General features: G+C 44.4%; 1 protein-coding gene across 1 annotated transcript in view; it reads right to left on the reverse strand.

Moving 5' to 3' along the window:
• The window catches only part of LOC119435085 (synaptopodin-2-like), a 116,641-nt gene extending 101,592 nt beyond the window's left edge, over positions 1–15,049 (reverse strand). Inside the window, exon 1 of the mRNA XM_037702043.2 lies at positions 14,797–15,049. Within this exon, the coding sequence (XP_037557971.1) occupies positions 14,797–14,898 (102 nt within the window). The 5' untranslated portion in view covers positions 14,899–15,049. The remainder of the gene's footprint in view (positions 1–14,796) is intronic.
• Positions 15,050–15,307: the final 258 nt, after the last annotated feature.

A 15,307-nucleotide genomic window follows, 5' to 3' on the forward strand; every position in this document is an offset into this window, starting at 1 on the left:
GTCTCGAGATAGTATCTGGCACCATGTTTTTGAAATCTTTTTTTTTCCGTTGAACAGCTTGGCTAACGTTAGCTGGGATACCCTATATAATTCCATAGGACACCGCAGTTCATTTATAACAAAACCACTTATAACAATTACCAGTTATAACAATTCGGTTGCATCGTATAAGAATGATGCACAAAACCATCCCGGTTATCACGACTGAATTTGCCGACTTTTTCGTCATCGTTATTTCTGGACTGCAAAGCCCATAACTACGCTGGTTCAACATTTTTAAAAACATGATTGAAACACTATAATGTGACTAACCGCTTTTTAAAGAATAGTTCCGTAATCATCATAGGTGCCTAGTGTAGTCTTTTGGGAGTTGAGTTGCGGAGCGGAGCCCTCCATACCATTCCGACTCCATTCCGGATAGTGGAGATGCCCGTAATTCCACTCCTTTTAACTTCTCGGAAGGGTGAGTTGGATTATTTCCACTAATGGAGTGGCTGAGCTGCGCCATTTCAATCCTCCGATTCCAGTAAATGAAACGGTTTCTCTATAATTGTTCACAGCTAGCGCTTGCATGTCTAGTGAAAAGCAAATAAAAATATTTTCGAAGCTGGATGCTAACAAATAATCTAACGTACGTTTTTTTTTTACAAAAAAGGAAAACATGTTTTCTGGCTGTTATCTCTTCAGGGCTTGTTGCCTATAAGCTTTCTGATTATTTATCATTGGAGTAAAGCAAAGTACAAAATAATCTCACACTATGTCCCCGTAGTCGGAAAGCATGATTATACGAGGAAAAAGCAGGGCAAACAAAATTAAGATAGTGGTGTTCAAGGATAATGCGGCTGTCGCAGTAAATGAGTTCACAGCCAAAGGAATCGGCTAAGTCTGCTGCCCCTTTCTTTTTTTTTTCACATTTACGGACATATTACCGGGCCCCATGTTTCAGCACACTTCTCCGACTGCCTGTTATCGCGCCTTCTGGGTATTCGACAATGTGCGAAAAGACATGGCGAGCTTTCTAAATCACCGTGAACTCGCGTAGGGTGCAACCACTTGCGACGTGTCCGTTCCTGGTGTGCATTCCTTTGTCGTACGTTAAACAGGCTGTTGCTAAATCAAGTAAATCTTGGCAGTTTAACTTCTTAATTGAATGTTGAATAGTTCAATAAACTGAGGAGTTAACTTACTTAACTCGTTACCTTAACTCTAACTCAAAGTTGCTGTCTTTAAGTGCACTTTAACATTGTAACGAAAAAGGTTTCTTTCAAGTGTACAATGTGTGAAATACTGTGTTGTTTATACTTACCGCGGTAGAGGTGGTCACCTAGAAGTAGCTACTGTAAAAGCCATGTAGTAAAAATTGAAAACTATATTAAATTGGCCAAGCCAAATTTGGTCTAAATAACAAATTTAACGGTTTTGTAGTCTCGCTTCAAATCAACACTTTTCCAAAGTCTTCCCAAATCGACACCATTCCATTCCAACTCCATTCCACAATCTCAGGCTCCCATTCCATTCCCACTCGATCGGCCAGACGGCTGCCATAATTAATTCCCATTCCATTTCGGATGTCCAAAACAGTGTAATGATTCAGGAATCATTCCAATTACGGAGTTGCCCCTACGTAGCTCTGGTTGGAAGCGTCAGCCTACTCTAAGTGACCAGCTAGATTATGACAGTCAAGCCAAGAAACACTGCGTAAAAGTAAAGGATCCTCGAAACACCAAGCTTCGGCCATATAAATTAGTGAGCCACGCCTGTATAATAAAATGCGAACATCGCCAGCATGACGTACATCTTTTGCGTCAATGCCGTTGCCTGCCTTCATCCCTGCTGACCTCGCTTGTACCGATGAAATAGTCAGACGTGCCGATACTGATCTAACCCCGGATGAGACGTTAAATACGTTATCTGGGGCTGGGGTAATTGATGTTTATTGATGCTATCGACTGGTAGATAATATCAGGGTTCCAACAAAAGTAGTGATTGCAGCCTTTGCTGGGGCTTCCTGTCCATCGGAAGGGAAGGTGTAGTCCCTTGTGTCCAGAGTTGAACCTCTGGCATCGCGTCCGCTTCAATATCGGAATTGCTGCCGATTTCGCCACAGTGCTGGTGGGTGTAAGTCAAGTCGGCGTTGTTGTGCATCTGAGGAAGGTCACGCTCAAAGCGACGGTAGTGCACAAGATGAGCGATTTCACCATTGAGGTGGAAGCCCCCCAGCAGATTACTGAAACTGTTCTTTTAGGGCCCAAGGAATCCCAGGTGCTTGAGATCACTGACAAAAGACGTTTCTCTAGGAAGAGGGCTATAAACATTGTGAAAGAAATGTTGTCCGGCTATGCAGGGGTTATAGCTAGACAAAATGTATCGCGCTTACTGTAACCATAGATGCTGCTGTGGAAATGACTGTTACAAAACGTATGGAACACCTGGTGGTGAGTCTCGGTGAATGTCTGTCACAGGCCATCGGTACTCAAATATCACATTCAAAGCAAGCTACAAGCCTAATTCCGGTAACAAGCCAAATAACTGATGCTAAACAACAAAAAAGTGACGGTAGGGCAGAGACACGTGCTTCTAAAAATTGTAACGTCCCTTCTAATCCTTCTTCGCTCATCCTGTTCCTGGTAGTCTGGTTAATACAGATTTGGAAATGGCAGACGTCGAACAGCACGCTCAGCCTAATATGTCAATGGCGTCAGGCAATGAAGATTCCTTTCCCGCTCCTCGCTCAAAATGTAAGGAAAGTCAGTCCAGTGGTATACTAATATATATATATATATATATATATATATATATATATATATATATATGCGCCCTTTTGTCAGGTCGTCAGGCCACACCAAATCCCAGACATCGCAGCACGGCAGGAGTACCGGAACCCCGCCTTACCAAGTTTCGACAGGGAGGTCATGCCCCCACAGTTAGGATCCGCCCATGCCTGGCATCGCACCAGGCACACACACTGTTGCAGCAAGCCTCGGTGTTGTGACACCACGGTGTCCTGACAGCATCATGGCAAAACCGTCCAGCGAGGCATCTGGTGCATCTACTGCTAGGAATCGCACTGCCTTCGTGACGGTACCCAGTGCCAGGATGAACTCTGCTTCAAATTGACTTCGTACCGGTAATGTTTCTTTTCCCGCTCATTTGAAGGACTTCCTTGTAGTTAGAAAGCTGGTTGGGAAGCGTGTTCGTGGCGAATCCCATATTGAAGAAATATGCGTTGAAGAAATATCTGAATGCTTCAATCATACCACGGGGCCTGAGAAGCAAATTACGCCCAGCGACCTCTGAATTATGCAGTGTCAATAAGACTAGATGGCAGGATGTGTTAAATACTGCATCGCTTGAACTAATCCGCATCTTAATATCCCGCTATGAGTCCAGTGTGTCAACGTGTTTTAAGAAAGAGAGCGATATGTTTTCTTTGCTTACTTCCCCGGACAAATGTTCTCTAGCACACTACCATGCACAAAAAACAGAAACACTGAGTAAAACAAAATCTAGAAAGCTGTTACGCGACAATGTTCCCGACAGTGTGCCCGCCGAAGAAAGAGGAACATTATTTACTGAAAGTACTCCCCTAACGCACGCACCACAACATCGCCCGCCGCCTGCAGGAAACGCGGACTACCAGGATCTTCATTCCGAGAAAAATGTGTCGCCACAGAATAGAAATATCATAAACCTTTCAAACGTGGCTTTGACGTCAGTTGAAATTACGGTACTTTCAAAAGGTTTTTTTTTTTCCAGCGACTGGTGGTTTTAGCGAATTCCAGCTATTCAAGGACTGAGTTAATTCCGCTCGAAATTTGAGATTGCGCGAGTTCTTTCATGGACGAGCATGTGAAAACGGTGCTCGCTATAAACTTCCGTCTCAAAAGCATTGGGCACCCCCGCCACAGCGAGACAAATGCTTAGGTTGATATATCCGAGCGGTTCAGGATGATATTCTTAACGCTTATTAGGTACATACGCCCTATCGTCACAACCTATCTCGAAATGAAACCAGCGCCTTAGAGCAGTTAAGCTCCCGCCAAGACGTCGTTATCAAACCAGCCGATAAAGGAGAAGCAATCGTAGTAATGAACCGCGAAGACTATTAATGAAGCGAATAGACAGTTATCTAACCAGTTTGTTTTATCAAGCTCTTCCCAATGATCCAACCAGTGACTTTAAGAACAAGGTTATAGAAACGCTGTCGGAGCTCCTTCAACAGGAATTGATAGACGAAAACACGTTCCGGTATCTTATGCCACTCAGTCCAGTAGCAGGTCGCTTTTATCTATTATCAAAAATTCACAAGCCAGGGAACCCAGGACATCCAATTGTTTCAGGCGTACAGATTGTTACCGAGAGCCTTTCTCAGTATGTAGACCAGCTAATCAAACCAATTCCCCCAACCTTCCCCCCTTACATAAAAGACAATAACCATTTCTTAAGCGAAATAGTACACCTAAGCATTCCCTCTGGTTCCCTGCTTATGACGATGGATGTCGTGTCCCTTTATACAAATATCCCCCCATCCAGACGGCATTCGCGCTTTATCCATTGCCTATGGACAAGCTGCCATTGATAAGCCCATTAGCGTTCTCACACTGGGCACCCTATTGAAACTCATTCTGGAATTAAATAATTGCGAATTTAATGATTGCCATTATGTACAAGTGAGTGGTGCTTCTATGGGAACACGGATTGGGCCGAATTATGCCAATATTTTTATGGGCATACTGGAAAATAAATTTCTTAAAAACTGCACCCTAAAACCTTTGTACTATAGGCGTTTCATTGACGTGTTTCTTGTGTGGCCCCATTGAGAATCGACACTGCTCAACTTTATGGCTGACTTCAATAGCATTCACCTGAGCATTATTTTTTTCACATAACCACTCAATGTCAGAGATTGACTTCCTCGATGTTACAGTGTCAATAACCGGAAATAATTTGACAACCAAACGTTACAAGAATCCAACGGTCAGGCGCCAATATCTCCATTTCCATAGCAGCCACGTTCGTCATCGGAAAACCACAATCCCTTATAGCCAGGCACACCGTATTAGGCGTATATGCCCTGAACAAAAATATTTTGATGCTAACTGTGCAGAACTAAAGCGTACACTCGTGGAGCACCAGTACCCTAAGGAAATTATTGATGACGCAATAAAACAAGCCAATAACTTGAAAAGGGAAGATATTCTGGTGAAGTCAAAGCCAGCGGTGACCACTCCAGCCACCAACCTTATTTTGACGCATTCAGCGTCTATTCCGAATGTTTCTGCCATTCTCAAACGGCATCACAATATTCTAGGCCAAAGTGAAAGATTTAGAATAATTTTGCCAGATGCACCACGAGTAGTGTACCGACGCTCAAAAAAACATTCCAGATTTTATAACGTCTTCTAAAGTCGGCGCCCGCGTACCTGCAGGTTGTAGTCCATGTAGTAAACCACGCTGTAAAGTATGCCCGCATATGCTAACCACGATAACAGCGAAAAGCTGGGCTTCAAACTTCGCGCTCCGTATCAAAGACAGCTTCAACTGTGACACGTCGAACAGCATTCATTTTTATTTATTTATTACAAAAACCCGCATTCGCTCCAAGAGCATTACAGCGGGGGGGGGGGGGGGGGGATATAGACATATAGACAGGTATAGACTAGCCGTGGCCTAGTGGTAGAACGCCCGCCTCGGCTGCGGGAGGCTGTGGGTTCGATTCCCGCCGCCGCCGGGCACCCACTGGTTCAAATGGGTACAAGTAGTGCCCCGGCCTGGCGTTCGGCTTCCTTCAGGGGTGATACGCTTGGGAAAGGAGCCTGCGCCCTATTTTCCCGTCGAAACCAACGGAGCACGGAACGTGAGCACGGAGCACATTTATCTGCCTGAGTGTGGTACGTGCCACCTACAATATATTGGTCAAACAGAAACGCCGTTCAGAATCTGAGTTAACAATCATCGTTCTCACGCAAAGCATCTCCCACACCTTCCACTGTCAAAGCACCTGTGCATAACTGGACACTCTTTTGACAGTATTAGAGTCGCTATACTGGACTCTGGTTTTCCTTTCCACCACGATCGTTTAGTCCATGAATCTTACCTGATATACAAGTTCAACGCTCTTTGTTGCGGTATTAATGAAAGCATCAGAAAAACTAACATGCACCACCAACTCACATTGACCAGTTCTTATATATATATATATATATATATATATATATATATATATATATATATATATATATATATATGCTTGTGCACGTGCGCACGGTGGCTGTTTGTACGAGGTTTTCAATATTGCTAGTTAGTATTTATGCACGGTGACTGGTCGCTACAGGTATGGCACGCTCTGCACGGGTCACATGTTGACTGACTATTGCATAATTGCAGCAATAGGAAGTTTTGGTTTTTGTAAATGCATGATATACCGGTTTTTTTCCACGGGTGCATTTTTAAATCCTGCTTTCTGCCGCAGGGCGGAAGACAGCACTCGCGTTTATTTTATACACTCGTGCGCAGCTTGTACTTTCTTAGCAGCGCATGATTATGTGATTATATGAAGTGGCGATTACCTTCTGCTGTGATTTTTAGAACTGCCAGGCCATTTTTACATTTTGTCACCGTGCACTGTTTTTTTTGTGATTAGGGCTTTATTGTGCGCATGTCGTATAGGACAACGCGATAAGTGCCTATTGTCTCTATATATACCTGTAAAGCGACTACACTTGTATTGACGAAGGCCGGTCCTCCGGCAGAAAACCTCAATCAATAGATATGCCATAACGTTCTCCTTTTTTTCCTTTGTTTTGATTATACCTTCGGGTCTGGCACGATACCCTTCGTTTTGTATATATATATATATATATATATATATATATATATATATATATATACACACTATGGAAGGCAGTGGCGACTGTGGCGCTTTCTGCACCATACGGACGTCGAAAGCATAGAGTTTGCTACAAATACTAGAGGGAACTCTGGCGCTGCGATCATTCAGCCACCAAGGGAATGATGGGTGGTACACGGCTTTTGTTTGATCTTCGTGCTTATAGGGCTTCAGACGTTCTTGTGGCTTCGTCTATTACGCTTTATCTGGATCTAATTTGGCCTAAATTTCAAAGCGACTTATACTTTTTTTTAATGCAGAAGGCAATAAGACTCTGTGCGCACGCATAAGCGCTGCTAATTGCAGTGGTTCCGCTTGTTCATGCGTCCATGGCGTAATGGTTTCAATATCGGGCTTCCGTGCTCGAGGTCGTCCTCTGTTCGAATCCTGCCGTCGGACAATTTTAATAATGTTTTGTTTCGGGATTTAAAAGGCAGTACCTCGTTAAAAGTGATCGCTTTGCAAAGTCGCAAAGCCACTCAAAGCCAGAAAGAGGAAGTTTAGGCAAATCCATGCGTACTACCCGTCATTCCCGTGGTGGCTGAACTGCCCTGCTCGCAGCACCAGTAGACATTAGCGCCACAGTTCCCTCTACTAACTGTACGAAACTCTACTGTTGAAAGGGCTTCAGTGGAAGTGTCGCTCTTCTGATTCGGTAGATTTATCTTGTAGAAATACCCAGCTTAATTTTGGTATAAGTATTTTACGAGAAACTTCTACAAGAAACACGAGAACGTTTTTCAAATAAAGTGTTACAGGACATTTCGGCTAGATCGTCCTTCCAGAGGTGGTGGGTTTATTATTTTTATTTCAGCTAAAGTTTGCCGCGAGGCTAAAATTTAATTTCAGCCTTCATATCCAGAGTGCGAAATTCTAGCGGTTGAGATGGACCTCACTGGATGACGTTGTAAGTGCATATTCACTGGCGAACAGGACACACGCGCCCTTGATAGAGTTTTGTCTTCTTGCTGACGTGATATTCTACGCGCAGGGGACTTAAATTCTCACCATATTTCGTGGGAGCTTAGCAAAGATTTATGCGGCACTCGACAATGGAACTGGTAATTTTACAACAACCTAACGTGTGTAATTCCGTATCTATCAAGTTTGTGAGGGGCCAGGCTGACTCTGGCTAACATTCTTACATTCTGTCGCCCAAATTTCTCTATCTTCGTGGCCAACTGTTGAGTATGCTACTAATAGTGATCACCTTCCAGTATACCCGCCGTGGCTACTCAGTGGCTATGGTGTTGGGCTGCTGAGCACGAGGTCGAGGATCGAATCCCGGCCATGGCGGCCTCATTTCGATGGTGGCGAAATGCGAAAACACCCGTGTACTTAGATTTAGGTGCACGTTAAAGAACTCCAGGTAGTCGAAATTATTCCGGAGTTCCCCACTACGGCGTACCTCATAAGCAGATCGTGGTTTTGGCACGTAAAACCCCATAATTTTATTTAAACCTTCCAGTACTTTTTGAAGTAGCTCGCCATCGTAACATCTCTGTTTTATCAGGTACGAACATTAAACAGTCAGACATAAAAAAAAATGTTCGCGAAATGCTCTCTCATCACTGTTTGATGCATACAATGAGCAAAAAGCCACGATTATCTGTTCCGCTTTGGAAAGTATTTGTACGAATATGAATAGCTGTAGCTATTAATATTTTTGGAGCCGTTTTAAAAGATACAGTTTCTAGAGTAAAAAACGAATAAGACTGCAAGCATTTTGATTTCCTGTCAAGGAATAAAAATAAGCGTGCATTGTTGAGTTTTCTCTGTAAGTAGGAAGCACTTCCGCGACCAACCAGTATTGACTCTCTAGATTTAACTAGTGATGAATGAGTCGCTAGAAAAACATTGCGAAGGAATTGGAAATTAGATTTTCTTGTGCCTTCTCAATTCGTTTTAGATTACGAAGTCCAGCAGAAGATTTTTTAGAAATTACTATGTTAAAATTGGCTTAAGCCATGGAACGACTACCAGATTATCGTAGCCTAGATTACCAGATTATCATAACGACTATCATAGCACAAGTGTTAGCTCTGTTATGATAAAACATTATTTAAGAAACATCCTGATGCTCTGTTAGCTTGATTAACCACTCAGTGAAGTTTTAATGGAAACCATTTGTGTGGAACATTTCTAAAATAATTCAAATTAAAAAAAATCGTTAGGGAGGATACACAGTAGATAACATTAGAATAATTGCGCTAACCTCAAATTTGGGGAAACTAATGAAAATAATTCTGTACGGCCGACTGATTAAAATTGTACCGGAAAAATACTTGATTGGCCTCTGCCAAATCGTATTCAGGCCATTATGTTCAATCTGGCATGCTCACGTGTATTTAAAGAGTCTAATAAAATTAGCACAGTGCCAGAGGCAGGTTTATGCTCTCGTGACACGCGACATTTCCAAAGCCTACGAAAGTGTACAGTACGTAATTTTGTTAGATTACGAAGTCAGGAATTTTTAAATTAGCTTGTAACCTGGTTGTGCGAATTTTTAAATGGGAGGAAATTGGTTCTCTAAGACATGATTTTGGGTATACACAGGCAATCACGTGGTGTTCATCAAGGTGGTGTAATTTTGCCATTATTATTTATTATCCTGTTTAGTTCCATTCCACGATATCAAGAGGTACATACGTATGTATACGCAGATAATATGCCTTTTTCGCATCAGTAGTCAGCGATCTTCATTCCCTGTATATTCGATTATAAAACTACCTGTGTGCCATATAATCCTATCCAGACAATATTCGCCTCTCTCTTAGCATTAGAAAACGTTCAATATTTGTTTTTCCTCCTAAAAATCATGTTAACATATCACTCTTCTGCGTATCAAGATTATACCTGAAGTGGAGTCAGCGAAATATTTGGGCATAGTCTATGACTGCCCTCAGCTGGGCATGTTGGCGAAATAGTTAAAGGTGTAAGAGCAGTCGGTATGCTACGTAAGTTATGCAACAATCAGTCGGGGATGCGGAGAGGTCTAGTTTATTAATCTGCAAAATGTTTGAGCGCCCCTTTTTAGAATTCGGATGTGTATTATTTTCTGGTGCACCAACTTATAAATTAAGCGGTATTCTTCTGCTGGAACGCGAGGCCTGGCGACTGGGCTGCGGATTAGCAAAATTTGAAGCCAATAATGTGCTGCACAAAGAAGTAAGGTTGCCTTAAATTTTGTCATTTACTGACGGTACAAACCTTCTCGAATATGTACGAAGCTCCTATAAGAGGATTGGAATGCATATTCATTCCCCAGCCTGCGTTACTTTTTTAGTACAGTGGCCTCGGTTTCATACGCTTCAGGTGGTCGTTGTACAAACGTTGCTTAACTCCTCAAATGTATGCATCCTAGAGGTACCACGTATTTGCAATTTTCGAGAGCGCTTACAGATCATCTGTGACGACATCTACTCTAAAAATGCAAAACATTTCTCTTATATTATAATAAAGCGTACATTTACAAAATAATTTATTGAGTTTACCAATAAACGCTGTGACTGTGACAGACGCTTCACAGTGCGAAGTAAAATATGGTATTGGCATTTTATTTACGGCTCTTTACTGGTCATTATCAATTAGGATTCATGACATCTTACCTGTATTTCTGGTTGAAGCTTTAGTTGTGGTAATTCTCATGCGCAAACTAAATCAATATCGGAGTTGTCATAATTACTGGTTCTTTATCCTTATGTTCATCGCTCAGAGCAAATAGTCTTACGAGCCCTTTTACGTACATTTAATTTTCTAGTGCCTGCTAACATAAACTTAATTAGACTGGTTTGGGTGCCGGGCCATAAGGGCTTATTTATGAACGAAATGGCCGAGCTTGGCGAGAGTGGATCTCAGTGGCCCTATTCTATGAACGCTTCCTGCGACAAACTACGTAACTGCTGTCAGATTCAGGAGACGTGCAGTTATTGAAGAATTGTTGAACTCAGCCTTAGCTGAATATCGCAGAATTTCGCAGAATATCGACACCTCCTATTCTCCTAAAAAAAAAAAAAAAAAAAAAACTGAAGTAATTTGTACCTGAAGACGTGTCGGGGTATACCAACCTTAAACTTACATCGGCACAGGGCTGCTCTGGCGCCCTCCCCCCTCTACGCAATCTCTAGAGAAGATGAGCCGATTGAGCTGTTCTTATTCTGTCGCCGTTTTACACCCTTAACGAAAACATTTGAGAAGCATGGTCTAGACAAATTGGCCTTTTTTCCCCCTTCAGGACATTCCCTCTCTGCAGCATGGGAACCACCTTTCTTCGAATCTCATAGAGTTGCTTGCTCAACTGTAGAGGATTTTTTAAAAATTTCTGCAAGGTGATTTCCTTGATAAATTGTTTGTGGTATATTTAATTAATTTCTTCCCAAATGTTTTATTGTTTTTTGTAATAAGTAAACTTCTCTCCTAATACCTCCGAATCTCAGTCAATCTCACACAGTGGTTATGCGCCATCACTGAAGGAAAACGAAACGGAACACCATCGAGTGACTAGATATTGACACGCGTACTTGTTTATCTTTCTTGGGTGACCGCTTTTCACCGTCTAACAAATGTTAAACGCTATCGCTAAGCGCAGGACGCGCCTGCATGCATCGGAATTTTCTCGAATGTTATCGATGCTTCTATCCGTTGTCTGTTGTCACCGAACCTTGTGTAATCTGATTGCATGCGCGACGCGAATTGTGTAGTAATTTTTGGAAGACACGCGGGCACCATCGATTACGCTGGAATTTTCGACGACTCGTATATAAAAGTCGACGCGCTTGACCCACTAATGAGATTTTCTACGATGGCCGACTTTGCTCGCCACTATAGTTGTGCGTGAGTGTTACTTGTATTACTGGGAGCAAGTTCGCCCAATAAAGAGTGAAATTTGTAATAGTGAATTCCACTGGCGGATCTGGAGCGGTGTGCCGAATACACGACGGAGCAAGAAAATCCGCCGCGGAGCGACCCGATCCCGATCGACCAGTGAAAAATAAACACGCTCCGGCAGGGATTGCAGCGGAAGTTGTCGCACGCGTCCGGTTACCCATGTTGCCAATCTCGCATTAGACCACGTTGGGGGTTCTAGGCACAGCGGCAACTGCCCTTCGCGTCTTCTTCGACGTAGCCAACGATTTTGGGGCGTTTGTGCGGAGGCTCTGCAAACATTTCATTAAATAAAATTTCGTACAGTACGTACGACTCATCCTCATCGCTGCTGCTTTCTGAAGAGGAACTGTGCGAACTGTCGCTGTCGCTCAAAGCAACGAGCAATCCGGCAGGGTCGAACGACGCCATTTCAGAACAGTAAACAACGCCACAGGGTTACCAGACAGCGCTTGAAAAAGCGCTGCAAGCAACCGACGTACCCGATTGTTCCGGAAGTGACGGCGCCTAGTCGCTGGAGTTCCGGCGAAATCCGGCTCTATAAGACGGATCAACGCGGAGCGCTCCGTCGCGGAGCAAGTTGCCCCAAATCGCCCAGTGGAACATACGATCTTGCTCTGGATCCGCCAGTGGAATTCAAATTCTCGGCCGCGGAGCAAAAAAACTTGCTCCAGATCCGCCAGTGGAATTTACTATAACTCACAGCCTTGACACTGCGCCGTTCTTCACCGTCACTACCACGTGACAATATGCAGAACGTGGGACAGCCTGTTTTCTTATTTTTTTTTATGATATGGTGGTTGGTTAAGACTGGCTAAGGTGCAATTCCTGCGGCGCTCCCACACATCCATGCGCGTCACGCTGCAATAACTTCACGTCAGTTACGGACCGTAACCGCGGACTCGACGCAGGGAAACGATAGAATTAGAATAACCATCCCGGTTTATGGAGAGCAAAGCGACTGGGTGCACCGGTTACGCGCGTGACATTTGTTGGCTTCATCGGCCACTAACAAGATTTTCCGGGACATTCCCAGGGTTGAACTATTCCGAGCAGAACACGACACTGAGACGAGTGTAGTCCTCTTTACGGCTCGTTTTAGCGAGGGGTGCCAGATCAAGATCGTTATTATGGCTGGCGCGTGTGGGCGGCGGTCTCTCGCTAACGCAGCTCGGCTTCGTGCCATGTCGGCGACGCAGCGAGAGATCGCGACCCCTTTGGCGTGCCTCATCTTTCGCGCTGCCTCTTCGCCGTGCTATTTGGTTTCGCGCCTGCCGGGCACGTATCCGCCGTACAACTAAAGCTGCCATTGACGCCGCCGTGTCCATCCCACCGAACGGGAATGAAAGCTCGTTCGTGACTACGGCAGGGGCATCTCCAGTCCACTGTATCAGTGCGCGCAGCAGCTGCCCGCGATCATGGCGAGGCAGATTTGGTCGCCCATATGCGCTTAATTCTGTATGAGCACTTACAAATTGCGAAGATGTTCGCTCTCAAACATATGTGTACGTATTCTGCTGCAAAAAATATATCTTTTTCAACGCTACAAAAAATAAACAGCTTCCTTAAGCATATAGATTTGGCTGTGTCTGAAGTATGATAATAAATAAATAAATAAATAAATAAATAAATAAATAAATAAATAAATAAATAAATAAATAAATAAATAAATCGAGCTTCGCACCAGACGTCATTTGCACCAAGCGCCCAAGGCTCGCGGGTGGTCTCTTGAATGTTGGAGAGAAAGTGAATATGCGTGGCGATACGGTGCCGAATTCACACGAAGATCAAAGTAACTGGCTGCAGAAGGTAACACGTAACCACCAACAGACTCAGCATAGGAGGCCTGCTTGCGTAAACTTCGACTTAGATAAAGAAGACAGCCGACGCACTGGTTTAGGGGGTTGAAGGTTTTACAGCCCATCAAAGAGATAAACTGATAAAAAAGACGTGTTGATTGCTCGGCATTTTAATTACATTAGTGAACTTTCGAAGTGCATAGATATTTAGCCCTATGTTGGTTGGCATAGAACGAGCGCTTATGGCGAAAGACACGAACGGTAATATTGGTAACGCCCCCTCCAGTTGTTTTACTTGACTACACTTACCCACATCGACACCAGTGGTTGTTGCAGGAAGAGTCATGGCACCATTTCGTTTGCTCGGCATAAAACACACCGGAACGAGGTTAATTAAAAAAATACATAATCCGCATATAAGTCAAAGCAAGATTTTAACATATCAACGACACTTCATGACAAAAAAGAAAAAAATAATACTATATGCTTTCCCTCCCGATGTCGGTGATTTGATTAAATGCACCGAACGACTATAGATACTGAAAGGAGAAGCGACTCGAAACTCGACCATACTGATTATCAATGGAGATGTTTACAATTTTAACTCGAGGTAACTTTCATTTGCTGTCTCCTTCGTGATCTTTCATTTCATTAATTGTTTCAACAAAGCGGCTAAAACCAACACGAGAACTGGTTTTTCTAAGGAAACAAACATCTTCTCATCGCACACCTCTCTGATACGTCTTTGAGCACAAAATTATAAGAAGACTGGGAGCGTGGATAAAAAGAAGGTTGCAGGACACATAACAGCGACATGCGATCAAGGACAAACACGCAAAAGTAATTAACCAGATTTTCTTCCAAACACTGGATATTTACTATTGCGTCGTTTTGTCCGTCGATAATCTGACCACGACATTCTGGCCAGATGCAAATGTGGCATGCAGAGTTGGCTCCCACAGGAACTATAGGTTCCTCTTTGTTTACTCTTCAGACAGCGGGTATTGCTTTAAAAAAAAGGCACAGACTATTGGTGGTGTCATTCGGCAGTCTCGCGTGTGACGGCCCACCAGCCAGCTCACGTCGCAAACACCACGCGCCGAGCGCGCCCGGTACGGGCACCGCGTCAGGAGCGGCGGGAGTGCATGGGGTCGACCTGGTATAAGAGGCGGCGCGTACGCATCACCTTCGGCCCCACGTGCACCGTGGTGGTGCTCATCTTACCTTGGTGATGGTCAGGGTCTGGCCGGTGCCTCTTCCCCCTTGCAGCCGGAAACCCCAGGGGCTGCCTCCGGCCAGGCGGACGGTTATCGCACTCCCCGCCATCGCGCACTGCTTGGGCGTCCAGTCGGTTCGCTCGAAATGGGGAGCCCAGCTCGCCGAGGGCCCGGAAGAGCGTTTCTTTTCTTCGCCCGGCTTGGCAGGGCAAGCGGGCCGCCGGGTGGTGGCTGCTGCGAGCGACGAGGTTGCCCCTCCGGACCTTATTTTTAGTGCCGCGATCTCCCACCACCCGACGGAGTCCGGGCCGCGTTGGCGGTGGCTCAAGGTGGACCCGAGCGCGGCGGCTGCGGTTCGCACCGAGGGGCGTGTCGCGCTCTCGTGCACGCTCGCACGCGACGTGAACCAGCATTATAATAGGGGCAATGCCGCTACGTGTATAGCATCCAATGAAATAAGGCAGGTATTATTCCTCGCCCTAGGTTTCTCTCTCCTAATCTTTCTTATATTCCGCATC

Source organism: Dermacentor silvarum, chromosome 1 (genome assembly GCF_013339745.2).
Source record: "Dermacentor silvarum isolate Dsil-2018 chromosome 1, BIME_Dsil_1.4, whole genome shotgun sequence".
NCBI classification, from domain to species: domain Eukaryota; kingdom Metazoa; phylum Arthropoda; class Arachnida; order Ixodida; family Ixodidae; genus Dermacentor; species Dermacentor silvarum.